General features: G+C 44.1%; 1 protein-coding gene across 1 annotated transcript in view; it reads left to right on the top strand.

Moving 5' to 3' along the window:
- The first annotated feature begins 3,238 nt into the window (after positions 1-3,238).
- Positions 3,239-19,862, top strand: part of LOC125425271 (C-type lectin domain family 2 member E-like) — a 31,199-nt gene continuing 14,575 nt past the window's right edge. The window contains exons 1-2 of the mRNA XM_048482870.1: positions 3,239-3,403; positions 12,649-12,798. Coding sequence (XP_048338827.1) covers positions 3,239-3,403; positions 12,649-12,798 — 315 coding nt within the window. The remainder of the gene's footprint in view (positions 3,404-12,648; positions 12,799-19,862) is intronic.

Here is a 19,862-nt window from a genome sequence, read left to right as displayed (position 1 = left end):
TCCACTGAGGTGGAGGAAGATTGGGACTGGCTCTTTTCTTTACAGAAGGGATGCTTTCCTGAAGAGGCAAATTGATAGCTGGAAACCCATTAGCGAAAGCCATTTCGGGAATTGCTGCTGTGTATTCTATCCTTGTGTCCCTGTGCACTGATGTCACACTCTGTGAGGTTACATTCCTGCATAAATCTGATACACAGTGGGAGTGGACTAGGAGAAAATTAACTTGATAGCATATGAACTCCTCCACAAAACCTGAAATTTATGTTCTAATTAATTTTTTACAGCAACACAATTATGAAAGCAATTAGCTTTACAGATTTCAGAGAGGATATCAAATACTTAATTTGGCAAGTGCATATCTGAAATAGGAATGCATACCCTACTTCCGGGGTCTTCAAACTATGGCCCTCCAGATGTTCATAGACTACAATTCCCATGAACCCTACCACTTGGCCATGCTGGCAGGGGCTGATGGGAATTGTAGTTCATGAACATCTGGAGGGCCATAGTTTGAAGACCCCTGCTTACTTAATAGTTTTTTTTTAAACTACTGACATTTCACTGTTGATGAAAAGGTGTAAGTGTCCTTATGCCTGCCTTTTCTGCCAGCATATTCTCTCAGACTCTTGATGTTTGAATCCTAGTCTAAGGCCAACTCCCCATAGTCAATTAATCACGTGATACTCACGTGAAATATCAAGGATTCAGGATGAACTCCCCACTGCCTGATCGACACTGCCTCATTCTCCCCCTTATCCCGCGCCTTTGCCGAACCTGCTTGTAAGTACTACTTTTTCATGTCTTCGATCATGTTTGGAGGGGAGGTCTTCGATCATGTTTGGAGGGGAGGATTGGGGGGTCTAATCCTGGTTCAAATTTCCCGCCATGGAGCGTGACGCAAATGCCTTACAACCAATCAGTGCGTGCGGTGCTGTTCTCACGAGAGCACGAGAGAACAATAACCAACCAGAAACGTGGGCAGGGAAGACGTACTGACATGATGATGTGCTGACGTCATAATGCGAGTATGTTTTTGCGGCGGGGGAGGGGGGAAGGTCCCGCCCCAACACAGCGTGACAGCCAATCAGGGGAGACCCGCCAAGCTGATTGTGTGGTAGTGGGGGTTGTTACATTTCTTGAATCCGAGATAGGCCTAGATGTCTTCACTGGAAACATGCTGCGGTGGGGAGGTTGAAACATCGATGAAAAGGTGCAGTTTATTTTCAAACTTGGTTTGATCTAGATTGAATTTCCCGGTGGGGATTTGGCCTAAGACAGGGCCTTTCCCCACTTTGCCCAAACCAAGCTTTCCCCACCAGCTCCAAGTGCAACCTCCACCCAATCGTGGGAAAAATTCATTTTGGTTCTCCCACATGGAAAAAGTTACATCCATCCAACTCCTGTTGTTTATTCCCAGTGATATTTTCTCCCTTCTAAAACCAATCAACTGCCAGGAAAAGTAATGGAAGTTTGCCACTGGCAAGTGCTGATAGGCCTTTCTACGGCCTGTATCCTTGGACAGTAGTTTAGTGTGACCATCCGTCCCTTTTTCGGCGGGACATTCACGCTTTTTAACAATTAGTCACGCCTCCCGAGGCGTTTTAAAAAAGTCCCGACTTTTGGAGGCTGCAGCCGGTTTGTTTTCTTCAGTTCGGGGGAATCGGTTGTTAAAGATTAACTTCAAGTCCTTTGATGACTCTTCCTCAGGGTTAATGATTAACTTCAACTTCAACTGACCCAGCCTTGTTTTAAAAAAGGTTTCATGCGCCTGCTTAAGGATCTCCCATGTCCGGTGGGGGGTGGGGGAACAGCCTGGCTGAAGAGGATCAGAATTCTGCAAAGCAGGAGCCACCCGGCACATGAAGAGTTAAGGTGATTTCTGCTTGATCAGAGTCAAAGGAAGCCCCCTCTGTGTGAGCAGGCTGGCCTCGGTAGGAAGCCCTCCCCCTCTGCCCGAGAGAAGGTGCTTGCCTTCTGGCCTCGGGCAGAGGGGAATGGCAGCCGGGCGCTTTGGCCTGCTGGGCCGCCTTTGCCTCTGCATGCTTGGGAGCGAGGCTGACCTCGAGCAGGGAGTCTCCCTCCGCCCCAGGGAGAAAGGTGTCTGCCTTCTGCCCGGGCAGAGGGGAATGGCAGGCGCGGCTCATTGCGTTGGCGCTCCGCCTGCCCTGGCGCTGCGGGAGCGAGAGCTGCCCCTGGAGCAGGGAAGCCCTCTGCTTTCGAGGGAGAAGGTGGCTTCGCCTTCTGGCCTCACGGGCAGAGGGGGAATGGCAGCGCTATTCGCTCTCAGGGCCCGCCTCGCTCTTGCATCATCACTAAGGGAGCAGGCATGGCCTCGGGGAGTCTCCCCCCGCCCGAGAGAAGGTGTTTGCCTTCTGCCCCGCAGGAGGGGGGGAATAGCAGCCAGCGTTGGCCTGCTCGAGGGTCGCCTTATAATAGCCTGGCGCTATGTGGCGGTACGGCCCCGAAAGTGGTAGCCCCTCCGTCCGGGACGAGAGAAGGTGCTTGCCTTCGCCCTCGGGCAGAGGAGGAATATGCTGGCAGGGCAAGGGCTCCAGCTGGGTCGCCTGCTGCGCTCCGCGCTGGCTAAGGGAGCAGGCGATACCGGCTCGAGTGCACCCCCGCCCTCGAGGGAGAAGGTGTGCTTCGCTCTTCTGCCCTCGGGCAGAGAATAACAGGGGGAATGGCAGCAGCACTGGCCGAGTTCAACGCCTGCTCCTTGCATTGCGGGGAGCAGGCTGACCTTTCGAGAAAGGGGCTCTCCCTCCGCCCGAGAGAGAAGCAGTGCTTGCCTTCTGCACTTACCGGGCAGAGGGGGAAATAGCAGCGGCTTTGGCCTGCACCTTCGGAAGTGCGCCTGCTCTTGCGTTCGCGGGAGCAGGCAGCCTCGGCAGTGAAGCCCCTCTGCCCGGCGAGGAGAAGGGTGCTTGCCTTCTGCCCCGGCAGAGGGGGAATGGTAGCGGCGCCATGGCTCAGCTGGGTCGCCTCTCGCGCTTGGCGTTCGGAAGAGCAGGCTGGCCTCGAAAGCAGGGAAGCCCCCTCTCGCCCGGAGAGAAGGTGTTTGCCTTCCGCTCCTCGGGCAGAGGGGGGAATGGCAAGCAGGTATTGGCGTGCTTTCGGGGTCGCCTCGGCTCGGCGCTGCGGGAAGCAGTGCATGGCCCCGGTGCCAGGGGAAGCCCCTCCGGCCCCTTGGAGGGAAGCAGGTGTTTGCTACCCGCCCGGGCAGAGGCTGCTTGGCGGAATGGCAGCGTTGGTCTATTCGGTTAGTCGCATATGGCTCTTGGCGCTAAGGGACGCAGGGCGGTCCTCGAAAGAAAGCCCCTCTGGTTCCGAGAGAGAAGCAGTGCTTGCCTTCTGCCTCGGGCAGAGGGGGAATGGCTTTAGCTACGCTGGCCTGCTCGGGAAAGTGGGTCGGCATAAAAAAACCCCAAACAAAATGCAGAGACTGGAGTTCCCCTCTCTGAGAGGAAAAGCTGGAGCCTTTTCCCTGAGGCTACCTCTCCAGAGAAGGTGGCGCTCAGACTCCTTCGATCCATCCATCCACGCCCCACCTGGAGCCCTTTCTGAGAGGCTACCTCAGAGAGAGAGTGGCTTCCAGGACTCTTTTGATCCATCCATCCCATCGCATCATCGTTTCCATGTATCACAGGTCCATGGGCAGTGACAGCTTCCCATCCACCACACTCAATTCCCCATCAAGCTTTCTATGGGATCATACAGGGTCCATGGCCCGTAATTCTGTATGTATGGCATCTTCAGAGGTATATCCAAGAGGGATGTCACCGAGTGTATCACAGTGTGTAACAAGGACTTCCCTCTGTGATACACTTCTGGAAGGTGCCAGACACAGATGCAGGTGAAATGGGTTAGGGAATAAGATCCACCAGACCACACGCCACAATACAGCCCGGAAAACCCACTCAGAACCTGTAAAACCTCAGTATTCAGGTTAAATTCGCCGTGATTGGCACTTCAATTTCCAAGCAAATAAGTGGGTTTTGAGTTGCAGTTTGGGCCACGCTTGGTCTCGAAAAGGGTTCGCGCATCACTGTTCTAAAACTACCTAAGCGCCCCAGAGGGAAGAGTTATACAGTGTTCCCCGCCCCACCGGCCATGCGCTTATAATGGGCAAAATGCAGGCAGAGGTGAAAGCAAAGTGGTGGTGGAGCCCTCAAGCGTTATTAGAGATGTGGGATATATTCAGGTAAGTAAGTCCACACTGAGTTCCATAAGAATCTCTTTCATTGCCAAGCAATGATAGAGGAGGCTTGCACGAGAGTTCTGCAAACTCTGTGTGACTTACTTCCGAAAGCAAAGCATGCAAGTGACTAGCCTCTTTAATTATTTTCGCATAGCTAGCCACCATGCAGTTCAGGGCTTCTGATTTTTTTTTTTACTGAGTTAAAAACGTGTTTTGACACCTAAAGAAAAGAGTTTTTTTTTTTGCTGAGTGTTCAAGAGGAATTGATCCAGAGCTGGGAGCAAGGCTTGGGGAGGGCTAGAGATCTTAATATAACATGAAAGGACATTATGAAGGGATAGATAATATTCACATAAGAGTTGCTGTTATATATTTTGTCTCTGTTTTTAATTTCTTTACTCGCATGTAATCACATTAATGTGGAAATATTATCATTGTTTTAGTAGTTGGAAAATAATTACATAAAAAAAATATAAAAACATTAACTTCAATCAAGCTTTAGTTTCTAATTTACTAAAAAAATATGACTTCATGTTTTATTCTGTGTTTTGTTTTTCTTCCCTCTGGATGGGGGGCTGAGGTTGGGGAACACTTTTGGTTCCCACCCTCCCCCCCACTCCTTAACCACCTCTTCCCATTTCTCCCACTCCTAACCATCCCCTTTGTCACCTTCTCCTATCCTTTGCCTACCCTCTCCCACCCTGAGCTTAAGTGATTCTCGATGGTGATTTTGGGGTGACAGTGCAAAAATTATGAGGATCCACTAAGCGATTCATGCTTTCCAAGCAGGTTTTGTTGCTTGCCATGGATCATGGGATGCATGGTTACAGTTGTTCAGGACATGTGGCTAAGGGCTTGGGCTTTGATTTGATGGTGATTTTGGGGTTCCCTTGGTGCAAAAATCTTGAGAGATCCATGTTTTCCAAGGCAGATTTTTTTTGCACCACACTGCAGCACCACAGAGCATGGGATGTGTGGTTGTTGTAAAGTCAAACATGCTGCCAGGGGCATGAGCTGTGATGTGCTGGCAGGATTTTGGGGTGACTCCAAGTATAAAATCATGAGGATCTGGCGATGAGGATCTCGTGTGTTTCTAAATCCACACTTTCGTGCCATGGTGGTGCAAATGGAGAACGTGGGGATGCAGGATTATTGTGTTTAGACATCTGTCTAGATGTATGAGCTTCGTGATGTGCAGGTGCGATTTTGTAGGGGTGACCAAAAGTGGAGAGAAATCACAAGCGATCCATGTTTCCAAGCATTGTTTTGTGCCACTGCAGCACCCACCTAAAATGTGGATGAGTGATTGTTGTGTTCAGACATGTGGCTAATGGCTGAGAGTTTTGATGTGCTGGTGATTTTGGGATGACTTAGTACAAAAATCAAGGAGGATTTCCAGGGTGTTTTTCATGCAGGCTCTTTGTGCCACTGCCACAGAGCATGAGATGCGTGGATTGTTTTGGTGTTGCCTGCTGTAGACTAAGACATACGTTCTATAGTTTCATGGTGGTTTCCATTTCATTCCAATGCAAAAAAATTATATGAATTCATGAGGTTCCACTTAATTGCCTGGATCTGGCTTTTTACCCTGATTTGTGAATTAAAGTACGTTCTAAGGCAATGTGATGGTGACTTCTTGAAATAATCCTTTGAGGGTGCAAAAAACTTTTTTTTTGGTCAAGTGCGGTGGGGAGGGTGGCTATGTATCGGGGCGCAAAACTCAGATTTTGCGTCTGGCTCCATTTTTCCTAGGCTACGCCCTGGTTGTGGTGCATCACCGGGCAGTTGCAAGCTGTAATGCTTAGAAGGACCCGGCCATCTCTCCTAGTTTCCTCTTCTATGATACTGAAGCGTGAAGTTGCATTCAGATTTTGATTTGTACACTTACAATTTACTTAGTCATCAAATCTCTATGAAAGTTTGTCACTTGATCTTTAAACAGACTTTTGTAGTGGCAGCCTGTTGCAATAATTTTTGATCTGCTTTGCTTTTATATACCAGTCGTGACCATTAAAATTACCTAAATGCTTTAAAAAAAAAGTCCAAAGTAATCTATACATGTGCAAAGTTCCGTAAAACATTTGCAAAGACAGTGAATGCAATGATTCTGTTTTGTAGTAACTTTTAAAATGGAGAATTTCTTTACTGCTTACCTTCTCTCTTATAGAATGCTGATTAGAACTTTAGTTGTGTCCTTTGTAACCCAACCAAGAAAAGTCTCCTCTTTTTCAGAGAATGCTTTAATAGCCGGTTTGCTCATGAATCCTAAAAGTGTAGCAGTGCAGCAGAAACAAAGCGGAGAGTAGTGCCACTTTAAAGGCCAACAGATTTGTTGTGGCATCAGCTTTTGTGGATTACAGTTACATTTTTTGGTCAGGATGTATGCAAATCCTCTTTCCTGCAATAAATCTTAAGATTAAATATGTTGACATTATGCAATACTATACATATATTTTTTTGCATTTTAGGAGTGTCTTCTGCTGTCCCTTAGCATGATGTCTGGCATGGGAATTCTGCAAAACTCCCCCAAAGAATTCTGCCACTCTAATTTCTTCCATGATGATGAGTGGTGATCCATCAAAACCATGATGGGAAAAAGATGTGATGTAGAAGGGATAACCATATTCAGATGTATGTTCTTCTTGTGCTGTGTGCTTGCTTTACACACTGGCTGTGTCTTTGTTTTTTGTGTGTAAGGGATGTAGGGAGAGATGTGATCTGCTTAGCACAAGGGCAGGACAATAATGTTCCTCAGCATAATTGGTCCTAGTGTAACTTGATCGCATTCTAAAAAAAATCCCCCACCTAGCAGTTAGCATTATGAAAAACTAAGGTTCTGCTGCCCTCCACATGATATTGCATCATCCCTTTGCTGAACTGACAGTTTTAAAAATTCTTTTGGTTTTGAATTAATTGGCTTTTAGGTAGGGTTCAGTGTTAAAGGCCTTTGCAAAATTGAAGGACAGTGTTTGGTCCATGGAAGATAAAATTCCTACTTAGTACTTCTCAGTTCAGGAAACCAAAGTGTTGCAAACAAATCATAATAATATTTAATTGAATCCCACAAAAAGATCTCTTTCTTTGTCTTTACTTATTTCTATTTCAAGCAAATAGCACCGAATCTTCAGAGGATGATAGAAAGTTGGTCAGTTGACTCGTCAAAGCACTTTTTTGCTAAAGTCTAAGAATGCCACTGTAATAATCTTTTTTTGTTTATTGTAGGGGCATTTGTTTAAAAAAAGCAAAGAAATAGCAAGGTCTGTATGGCTGATTATTCACTGGATTGCTCTGCTCCACCTTAGCAAGGAATACATTTCTTTTAGGGCCTCGCGCTTCACCTCAGTGGTGTCCCTCTTTACCAATGTTAAAATCTGGTCACCTTAGTGTATATATATATATATATGGCTTAAAACACTGTGAACTATATATGTGTACATATCATCAGCATTACCGCCCAGCAGGGGTACTGATGTGGGTAAGTGGATTGCACCAAAAAAATCTAAACAACTGAAGACACTGTAAATGGATCTAAAAACAATTTATGACTTAAAAGGAAGAGCTAAATCAATGGAAAGGTACAAAGGAAGGAATTGCATCCCCAACTGACAAACGTCTGCCCAAAATCACATATTTTAATCTGTCATCTCAAAAAACCATGCTAAAAGCTTTAAGAGGTTACAGATTATAAACGTATTTATGTATTTTCTTACTTTATTCATAGTCCACCTTTTTTGCAGAGAAGGCAAACTACAGATATTTTTAAAAACACAATAAAGAAATGTAAGAAAAGAAATGTATACAACTAATGTGCAAACTTAGGGAATACAAAAATGGCAGTATTGGACAAAAATCCAATAAAATATAAAATTGGGGAGTGATGCAATAAGGTCACATAATACAATAAAATAAACAATGTAGTCGAGTTAGATAACAAAAGTATTAAATGATGCAATAAAAACAGCCTAATACAAACAATAAACAATGCAATGAAAATTGCCTAAAATTTCTAGTCATTAGAGCTACAAATGTTATAATGTTATTATGCCATCCTAAAAAAACAATGTTTTATTAACTGCAAACATACTTTCTGAAGCACATACTTTCTGAACCACAAAATAAATTCATTTATTTTGCAACAACTTGGGATTTTTGGTGTGAAACCAATGCTGTGAAATAATAGGGTTGCCTAAAAATTCAGTGAATAATAGGGTATTTTGACATTGTGATGATATAGCTGTTTTTCAATTAAACTTTGCATCTGCATAATTGTTTTTTAAAAAAGGCACTCCCATTTATAAAACAAAAGGCAAGCTTTGTAACTGAGAACTAATCTTAGGCCACAAAAATAGTCACACAGTAAACAATGCATTTTGACCATAGACTTTGCAGGTTTGACCTGAGCTCTCAGTGGAACAAATGAGTCACTATCTGGGTAGCCTGAAAAGGCATAGGGGCACAGTGGTTAATACAAGCTGCGCAAATGAGTCTCCACTGCACGGCTTGTCCGCTTGTTAGAAAAGGATGTGGGTGTGGGCCAGGTGATAGGAACATGTTCATACACACTGCCTCATTTCATGTGTGACACCCAGGGGTGGGATTCAAATAATTTAACAACCAGTTTGCTGCCTTAATGACCGTTTTAAGTATAAAAGAGTTTTAAAATATTAATTTAAAAACTTGCTTGAAAAACATGGATCCTCATGATTTTTGCACTAAGTCATCCCAAAATCACCAGCACACCATAACTCCATTCATTAGCCACATGTCTGAACACAGCAATCACACATCCCACGCTTTGTGGTGCTGCAGTGGCGCAAAAACCTGCTTGAAAAACATGGATCCTCATGATTTTTGCACAGTCATCCCAAAAACACCTGCACATCACAGCTCATACTCCTACGCATATGTCTGAACACAATAATCCTGCATCCCATGCTCCGTGCCACCATAGAGACACAAAAATGAAGTTAAACCACAGATCCTCATGGATCCTGCTGATTTTTGCACTTGGTCACCCCAACATCACCAGCACATCGCAGCTCATGCCCCTGGCAATGTGCCTGAACTCCACGATCACACATGCCATGCTCTGTGGCACAGCAGTGGCGCAAAAACATGCTTGGAAAACATAGAGCCTCAAGAATCCTCATGATTTTTGCACTAAGTCACCCCAAAATCCCCAGTTCATCACAGCTGAAGCCCCTGGCCATATGACTAAACACAACAATCATGCATCTCATGGCCCGTGGCACCGCTTTGGTGCAAAAACCTGCTTGAAAAACACAGATCCTCACAGAACCCTATGATTTTTGCACTAAGTCACCCCAAAATCACCACCTTTCAGAACAATACCAGCTGAGCTAGTGGATGGTGGGGAGGCAAGGGGGGCTAGGGGTGGGAGAAATGGGAAGTGCCCAGCTGGCTTTTTGGTGTGGGTGGGGGCAGAGGGAAGGCCACTGCCAGCCCCTCAATGCCCAGCTGGCTTTTTGGGGTGGGTGGGGGTAGAGGGAAGGCCTCTGCTGTGCTCCCACCCCCACTCACTTTTGGAGGCTCTGCCTCAGTCTTAGGCAAGGGCAGGGTCTGGAGGTCTCTCTCCCGCTCTTGCCTGGTAAGCTCCACTTTCCAGCCTGGCCTCAGTCCCTCCCTTAGGGCTCTTAAAGAGAAAGGTCCTCTTAAGAGGAAAGGTCTTACCCGGGAGGATCCTTTCCCTTTAAGAGCCTGGATTTTAAGGGAGGGGGCAGAGAGGCCATGCTGATAACAACCAGTTCTGCAAACTGGAAAAAAATTAGCTACAGGTTCTAGCGAACCGTTGCAAACCGTCTGGATCCCACCTCTGCCTGATTCTGATAACAACCCTACACTCTAATTAATTTATACCCTGCTTTTCTCTGCTATGGGGATCCAAAGTGGCTTACAGTGCTCTCCTCACCTTCATTTCATCCTCACAACAACACTGAGAGGTAGGTTAGGCTGAGAGAATGTGACTGGCCCAAGGACATCATTAAGTTTCCATGGTAGAGTGGAGATTCAAGCCTGGGGCGCCCAGATCTTAGTCCTACACTCCAACTACTACATCACACATTCAGTACATGAGATTCCATATGCTGTATTCATTTATCCTCCATTCACCTGTCTTCCGCTGGCAGGAGAGTGTTTAAGCAAAAAACCCCAAAAGTATAGTTGAAAAACAGAATGGCTCAAAATACATAATCAATAGTTCAAATAGACTTCAGCAGCTTCACAGAGTGGAATGGCAAACTGAGTACCCATGAAGTGCCTCAGTGTTAATGTGCATGTTTTTAATGCATGCGAACTAGAAAATGGAAGAAAGCTTCTTGGAAAAAAAGATTCATCCATCTATCTGTGCTAAGATTTAATTACCAGAGTTCCAGCGGAGGAAGTTGAATCCTCAAAAACGACAACACTAGCAACTCATAAGTACAACATTTTAACAGGACATCTCCATAACACAAAACATGAGGATAGATACAAAGATTATAAAATAGGAACCATTCCTGGCAGGAGAGACACATCCATTTACATCTTGCAGAAAGACTATGTGGTAGCAGTTAAAATGTCAGGCTAAAACCTACAGTTGTCAGCTGAAATCAGTTCAATGCATCATTAATGATCTGCAACTTACAGGCACTGGGAGGCAAACTTTTTCTTGTCCACAGACAGCCTTTGTCACCCACAACAATGTCCTTCCTAATATGGACATGGACTCTGAGACCAGGGCCTGCAACAAACCACGATGCCAGCTCTATCCCCATAACCACTCTGACAACACAGTCACTGGACCTAACAACACCAACCATACCATCTCAGGTTCTTTCGCTTGTTCCTCTTCCAGTGTTGTAGATGCCATCAAATGTCAGTGATGCTCTTCATGCTCTGCATCGGACAAATAACTCCGTCCCCATGCAAAGGAAAAATAAACATAAAACGGACATTATTGCTCTAAAACCAGTGGGATTTAACATTAATCATCCATTACTGATCTAAGAATGGCAGCCCTCAAACAGAAAAGCTTCAAAGGGCGATTACAACGTGAAATTGCTGAACTTAAAATTCATTCACAAATTCAGAAAAGTGGACATCTCCAGGGTTGAGTGAGAACGTAGGATACCTATCTCAGTACAGATGCTAATTTTCTGCTCCCAAGAAATTCCCTTCTGCTCTAATCAAGCCGTTTACAATGCGCATTGTGCCTCTGCATCCCCTCTTTGCAACACCCCTTTCACCTTTGTCTTTTAAAATAATTTTATTTGCAAAAGTCTTAAAATTTACATTCAACAAAGACAATAAACAGTTTTGTGAAATAATGAATTAACATATTCATAGTTATTACTTCAATAACAGGTTAATAGGAAAAAAAGGAGGAAAAAGAGAAAGAGAGCCAAAGAGGGAAAAGGAAAAAAGGAAGTAAAAAGCTGACCAATTTGGGAAAAGATAGAGAAAAAAAGAAAAAGAAAAATCGTTTTTCTAATTGGGTGGTTTGTAAATACACTAAATTCTTTTCCTTGGGCAAACCAAATGTTAAAATGGCAAACAAAGAATAAATCAAAGCCTTCTAAATTTAATAATTCCGTATCATCCAAGAACATCCAGTCCCTAAACCAAACTAATCCTGATGCTTTATAATATAGTTCTAAATTGGGTAAACTTAGTCCTCATCTTTTAGTTGTATCACAGAGTACTTTATATTTGATTCTGGGTTTCTTTTTTCCCCCAGATAAATCTCACCAAATCTTTCCTACATTTTTCAAAACAAAAGTTTTAGAAATAAAGATCGGTAAATTTTGAAAAAGAAAATTCATTTTTGCCAATATTACCATTTTTATCAGGGCAATTTTACCGAATAAGGATAAATTTAAACTAGCCCAGTGCTGCAGCTTAATTTGTATTGTTTTCCATTCTGATGCATAGTTGTTTTCAAATAATGCTATATTATTTCTCATTATATTAATTCCCAAATAGTTCACTTTTTTTACAATTTTATACTTTAATCTCTGTTCAATTTCTTTTGTCTTACTTTGGTGTACATTAAAGATCATCATCTTTGTTTTGATATCATTAACTTTTAAACCCGATATTTCTTCAAATCTTTTAATTTTGTACTAAAGGGCCTCTATGGAATTTTTGCTTGGCTCTAAAAAAATTATCAAATCGTCTGCATAGGCTCTGATTTTGTATTCAAACTTTTAAACTCTAATTCCATTAATTTGATTATTATCTCTAATGTCTAAAATAAATAGTTCTAATGCTAAAATAAAAAGTAGGGGTGAAAGGGGGCATCCTTGTCTAGATTCTTGACTCTGCCTCCACATGGGCCGGTTCCCCCCACCTCTGCCAAGGCAGGGGGCTGCCTGTGAGCAGAGCTGGTGGTTTCTAAGTTTCTCAGCTCGGCCCGACCTCCCCTGAGCTTGCTGACCTTGCCTTGGCCTCAGGGCCTGCCTGGCCTCCAGTCGAGGCTGTCAGGTCAGCCAAAGCTGACGCAGGCTGCTTCAACCAGCCCAATAGCAACGGCAGCAGGCCCCAAGGCCCATGCCGAGGCTAAGGCAAGACTGTCGGACTCAGGGGAGATCGGGCTGAACTGGGTATCTCAAAAGGCGCAGGCCTCTCCCAGTGACTAAAAAATCAATAACGTTTGAAGGAGTGTAACGTATTTTTATAACTGACAAAAATATTCATAAATAATATTTTTGTACTTTTTTACAGTTGGCTAAATATTTTTATAAATATTATTATAATTGACAAAACATTCATAAGTATTACTAATTTATACAACAAATACAGGAATAATAATTGAATACTGAATATTTTTTTAAAAATGAGTAATTGGACTGGGGTGCTGTGTGGTTTCCGGGCTGTCTGGCCGTGTTCTAGCAGCATTCTCTCTTGACATTTCACCTGCATCTGTGGCTGGCATCTTCAGAGGATCTGATAGTAGGAATGGAAAGCAAGTGGAGTATATATACTGTGAGGTCAAAAGGTGAGGCCCTCTGAATAGAGTAGCCTAGTATGTGAGTCACAAAGAAGTCTGTAGCCTGGGAATAACAATGAAGATAGCAAGGTGAATGCATCTGAATAGAAGTATCCTGGTCTTTGTTTCCTTGGTTGCTATTGTCTATATCTTCAGATCCTCTGAAGATGCCAGCCACAGATGCAGGCGAAACGTCAGGAGAGAATGCTGCTAGAACACGGCCATACAGCCCGGAAACCATGCAGCACCCCAGTGATTCTGGCCGTGAAAGCCTTCGACAATACAGTAATTGGACTATTTTTAAAGTTTCATATTTTTATAATCGTTTCTATTACAATTATTTGTTATAGTGACTCACGTACTACCAATTTCAGATAATTTATATCCATGCGTATATTTATATAGAACCCATGTTGGGCTGAGTAAAAGTGAATTGCACTGAACTGAATTGCACTGATGAAAAATTGCGAAAACGGCATGTAAACACGTGAACCGTTCTGACGTTTACACAGATCCTTGTGCATCACTCGTGAAACCTTTGGAAAGGTATGACAATTTAGTGATAATACAATGATACATGGGAACTGGATAACATTCTGAACTCATTGTTTATACACTAGACAACTTTTTACAATTGGAAAAAGGACGAGCAGTCTCAACGGAGTTATTGAGATGTGTCCCCTTTAAAAGAAACCTCATGCGCTGAGGTTGATGAGAGAACAAAGAATCTGAAACAGATGCTGAGACTTTTAAAAAAAGAAATGTTTAAATGGGGAAAACCCAGTGTGAAGCATCTACAGCCAAGTCAATCTAACGTTCCCCTCTCCCCCTATTCCAGTGGAGGCAAACCTTTGGCACTCCAGATGTTATGGACTACAATTCCCATCAGCCCCTTCCAGCATGGCCAATTGGAAAGCTAGGAGGCATGAGAAACCCCCCCAAAAGGGAAATGCATGTTGATTCCCTTCATTTTCCTTGAAAAGTTACACTTTGAGAGCTTTCAGGTACCGCAGACATTCTCAGATCTTAGAGCATGGTAAGTTCCAGAGAGTGGGGAATCCAATCCAAAGGGAATGAGTGCTCCTCCTATGATATTTGCATTTTATGATGATTTTATGTATGATGTCCTATGCTGTACACCGCCCAGAGCCCTTTGGGGATGGGGCGGTATAGCAAATAAAATAAATAAATGCGAAGGAGACCACGAGTGCACAAAAGCCCCTAGTAGCTACATCTGGTGTTACTGACCATATTGAAAAAGGAGCAAGCAATTACAACTTGGAGGCCGCAGTTCTCCCCCTCACTTTTCTCAGAGAAAGGGGATTGGTTAGCATTGCTAGCATCTGGTTTAAGTGGCAGCTATCTATAGTCTCTTACTTAAGTCCTTCTCCTTCACAGTATGAGGAGGGAGAGCTACCTGTTGCAGCAACCCACAGTGCTGGGTTGCAGCCTCAAAGGAGGCTGGTTCATCTTCCCAACTTTCCCCCATTCTAGAACTGACCTGGAGGGTACATCTCTATTTACCAGGAGCGTACCTAGGCAAACTGGCACCCGGGGACAAAACCTGAGTTTGGCGCCCCCCCCCCGCCCCCCCTGCACATTGTTTTCAATGGGAGCTAACAGGGCTACCCATTTGAGGGACCACAATTTTGGTCCTCCTGAACCTAACTTCACCAAACATGGGTGGCATCATAAGAATAGTTACCAGATGATACCCTGAAATTTTGGTGTCACTAGCTTTAAAAATACACCCTTTACAGGCACCCCAAGAAATTAGCCCAAGATTCTTTGTTTTGCAGTGACTTTGCTCCATTGTAGCCAATGGGGAATTTCTGAGTGTGTAGGCAGGCTGCACATTTTTGAAGATAGAGGCACCAGACTTTCAAGGTGGCTCAGGAGGCCCTCCTGGTAATAGCATCCAGGCTTAGAGACCTTTGCTTCTGAGGGTTCAATTTAATGGGCCCCCAAAAGGCTTATTTTGTTTCCATACTCCTGCCCATGAAGCCTGCTGGCTGAGTTCTCTCAGAACTTCTCAACTTGCGCCCCCACCCACCCCCAAAATCAAAGCTCACCAAGCTTGGATGCTATTACCCAAGGCCTCTTGGAGCCACCTTGAAAGTCTGGTGCCTCTATCTTCAAAAATGTGTGCTCAGTGCTTACACACTCAGAAATTCCCCAGAATCTGCCAGGCTCTTCAGCAACATTATTTTTCCCACCATAGACTTCAATGAGGCTTTCTGTTATGCCCAGCTGGCACTGTGGTAGAGGTTTCAACAGGAGGCAATGTGATAGTGCTCTTGCTCTGGGTGGGGGCACTTATTTCCTGCAGGGCTGCTGGTGTGAGTCTCCTGAAAGGAACCAGCCAACTTTGCTAAAGTTTGCCTGGGATGGCCGAATGCTGTGGGCATCAGGTTCACCTTCAACTTGGTGCCCACAGCATTTTCCTCTTCCACACACATTTTAGCAAATTTGGTTGGTTCCTTTCAGGAGACTCACACCAGCAGCCCTACAGGAAATGCCCCCACCCAGAGCAAGATCCCTACCACAGTGCCTCCCACTGAAACCTCTACCACAGAGCCATCTGGGCATAACAGAAAGCCCCATTGAAGTCTATGGTGGGAAAAGTAATTTTTCCCACCACAGAACTTGCTGAAGAGCCTGGCAGATTCTGGGGAATTTCTGAGTGTGTAAGCACTGGCTGCACATTTTTGAAGCTAGAGGCACCAGACTTTTAAGGTGGCTCCAAGAGGTCTTGGGTAATAGCATCCAAGCTTGGTGAGCTTTGCTTCTGGAGTGGGGGTGTGTGAGTTGAGAGAGTTCTGAGAGAACTCAGCCCGCTAATTTCTTGGGGTGCCTGTAAAGGGTGTATTTTTAAAGCTAGTGACACCAAAATTTCAGGGTATCATCTGGTAACTATTCTTATGATGCCATCCATGTTTGGTGAAGTTATGTTCAGGGGGACCAAAATTGTGGTCCCTCAAATGGGTTAGCTCCCTGTTAGCTCCCATTGAAAACAGGGGGTGAGGGCATTCCATTTGGGGGTCCATAACTTTGCTTCCCCTGAACCAAACATCACCAAACTTGGGTGGTATCATCAGGGCAGTCTCTTGATGATGCCCTGAAATCATGGTGTCGCTAGCTTTAAAAATGCGCCCCCTGCAGGCCAAAACGTAAAAAACACTACTCCCTGGTGTCCATAGTTTTGCTTGTCTATCCCATCATGATTCCAAAGGTCTAGCTGACAAGGTCCCCTCTTTATTGCATTGTATCAATGTCCATGATAATCAAAGTCCATGTTTTGAACTGAGATACAGCACTCCCTTAGATAGCTGGGGGTTTTTTTATGTGTCTGTGCTGCAGGCCATTGTCCCTAATCGGGACAATGGCATAAGCCCGGCGGGACACGGGACACTCTACGCAAAAGTGCGAGTGTCCCGCGAAAATCGGGACGGCTGGTCACCGTAGCTTATAATAATACTTCTGTTCTGTTTTTAGATTTCTGGTTGGTTTTATAACTCATATCCTATTGCACTCTTTATTGAATGCCTAGCTTGTCAACTATATTGACTGGCTTCCTTTTTCTGTGCAGTAGGGGGGGAAAGGTTGGTCTGTGGAGGGCAGGTCAACTTAATAGGATGTAGACAGGTCTTCTCAGAAGCTAAGATTATCATATTTGTGTCTGCATAGCTACGGAGATATATCATTGAATTTTTCTTTAAAAATGGGGAAACTATATACTGCCGAAATTGGTAGGACCAGCTGAGTACAATTGTGTACTTTTTGAGCTGAAAGGGTGCCCAGGATAGGCCACCAGATGTTTATTGACAAAAAGCCTCACCTAAATTCCTTTACAAATACAAACAGCAATGACTAACCGCCGCACTCCAAACCAAACTCCCTCTTCCTAAGGGGACATACAGTGAAATTCTGTGCAATTACATTGGCCTAAACTGCTTATGTGTAAATTGAAATAATTCTGAAAGAATTGCACTGTTAACTGGGATAGATCATACTGGGTGTAAAAAAGACCACAGAAGAATGGAAAGACACAATGACTGCCCCTTCCTCACTAAATGTATAATCACTGATTACAAAGTTGGGCAACAGTTCAATTTTATACTTTAAAAAGGAGAGCTGCTGGGGAGAGCAGGTGGTTGCCAGCCCCACGTGCTGCTTCTGGCTCTCTTCACTGAGGCTCAGAATGTGGTAGCTCACCAAGATTGCCTTTCCCACTCCATCCCATTGAAGGAGGAAGAGAAAGCAGGTGGTTGCTAGCCCCACTGTGCTCTTTCTGTCCACCTTTGCAGACTCTTGGGCAGAGGTGGATCTAGTGGTGTAGTGGTTAAGAGCAGGAGACCCAGATTTGAATCCTCAGTGTGCCATGGAAGCTTGCTGGGTGGCCTGGAGCCATTCAACAGAGCCAGCGTGGTGTAGTGGTTAAGAGCAGGTGCACTCTAATCTGGAGAACCTGGTTTGATTCTCCGCTCTGCCACTTGAGCTGTGGAAGTTTATCTGGTAAACTAGATTAGTTTGTGCACTCCAACACATGCCAGGGGGCTGAGGCCCCAGGTGCCAAATCAGTCAGTCATGTGGGGGTGCGCCCCTTGGCATGCCCTGCAACATGCATTCTTTTCCTTTCCCTCCCTGCCCCCAATGAAGATGTTGAGGTGCCCCAATGGCATCTGGTTGAGGCTCAACCTGGCAGCCTTGTGCCCCTTTCCCCTTCTTTCCACCCTCCCCCCACCCCAAGTGAGAATGACATGGCACCAGCTTCCAGTTTGAGGCTCAGTCCAGGCACCTTACATCTCTGTTCCCTTCCCTCATGATGTTCCTCAGCTTTGCCCCAACCTCACCCTTCCCTTGCAGCCTTCCACCGCCTCTTCTCTTTCCTTGCAGCACAATGTTTCTTAGCTTCCCTTCCCTTCCAACACCATTAAGCTCCACCTCTGTTGCTTAGAGCCAAAATCAAAATAGAAAGGAAAACTGTCCAAGATACTCTCTTCAGTGTTCCTGGTGTCTTTGATGCAGCAGTCAAAACTGTGAACCCTCACGGTCATGTGGTGTACTTTAGCTGAGGCTGGTCAAGTACAAGATTAGTTAGAACAGAGTTAAGCACCTTTTAATTCCCTAGATTACAATAAAATAAAAATATTCAATTCAGTATTCAGTTATTCAGTATTCATGTTTTGCCATTGAAAGTTAAGGGACTTGGGAGCTCTTGACTTCATCTGGATCATGCCCAGTCAGGGGCATACCTACCTATCCACTCTGTCTTTGCTTTCCTTCCATCAAGGGGTGAAAACTTTTTTAAAAAGATTCCCAGTAGCTTCTTATTGGCCCTCCTTTGCTTTTAAATCCTTTAAAATGTTTGTAATGCTTTAATGCCTTGGGGATCCTGTTTGGGTTAAAAGGTAGCCTATAAGCAATGTAGTTTTTTTTAAAAAAAAATTCAGTTTTTTGAATGTGCAAATCCACTAGATGTGGTTTCTTATATAAGAAGAAAAAGAAGAGTTTGGATTTTTATCCCACCTTTTTTTCCTGTCAGGAGAATCAAGTAGCTTACAAGTTCCTATCCCTTTCTCTCACCACAATAGACACCTTGTGAGGTAGGTGGGGTTGACAGAGTTCTGAAGAACTATGACTAGCTTAAATTCACCCAGCGGAAATTTAGGAGTGTGAAAACACATCTGGTTCACCAGATAAGCCTCTGCCACCCAGGTGGAGGAGTGGGGAATCAAACTTGGTTCTCCAGATTAGAATCCACCTGCTCTTAACCATTACACCACGCTGGCTCTTACAGGAAACTTGACAGCTCTAGCTGATTCAGAGGCAGGCAGAGTATTTATGACAGTATGCCCTTGAAAAGAAAGTGCATTGGTTACTTGGTATGTTCTGTAAATTTAATTTACCTCCATGTTCTCTCTCTCTCTCTCTCTCTCTCTCTCTCTCTCTCTCTCTCTCTCTCTCTCTCTCTCTGCTTGTACATATTTTGCCATTTCTCTTTCTTGCTGTCTTTCTGAAATTAATATTTTTATTTGAAAAAGAAAGCCAGGGGAGGGGGAATTGTTCTGGATATCCAAATGGGTTCAATTTGAAATATTAATTTCTCTCAAAAATATTTCCATTTAAACTATGCAGCAGGTCTAAAACGTGTTGGGTAAAATATCCTTAAGAGGACTGGATGCTTGGAACTGTAATTGCAACCAAAGCAAAAACAAAACATAAACCTTTCTTCCACTGCCATTTCCAACAATTGCATGCTAGTCATTTCTAGGTTGTTTTTCTGATTGATATCAGTATTTTTTTTAAAGCTTTGATACTATTGTAATTAATGCTGTTTGGGATGATTGTCCCTTTAAGTTTGACTCTTACCTTCCCTTATTTAAAACAGCTTCTGCTACTTAGATGAGTTAACATTTTTTTTTGCAGTTTACTGAGAAGATGTGGGATTTCCAGGTTAGTTCTTAATCCTTCCTTGATTTTTTGGTGGCGGAGGGGGGTTATTTATTTATTTATTTGTTTGTTTATTATATTTATATACCACCCTCCCCGAAGGCTCAGTGCGGTTTTCATCAACAATAAAAAGTTTAAAACATCATATATATAATTTACATAAAATACATAAAATACATAAAATACTAAAACTACAGATGGCTTTATTAGTTCAATTATTGCTTT

This window comes from Sphaerodactylus townsendi, unplaced genomic scaffold, assembly GCF_021028975.2.
Source record: "Sphaerodactylus townsendi isolate TG3544 unplaced genomic scaffold, MPM_Stown_v2.3 scaffold_25, whole genome shotgun sequence".
NCBI classification, from domain to species: Eukaryota; Metazoa; Chordata; class Lepidosauria; order Squamata; family Sphaerodactylidae; genus Sphaerodactylus; species Sphaerodactylus townsendi.
The sequence above is the reverse complement of the archived record's forward strand: the minus strand, read 5'-3'. Positions and strand labels throughout refer to the sequence as shown.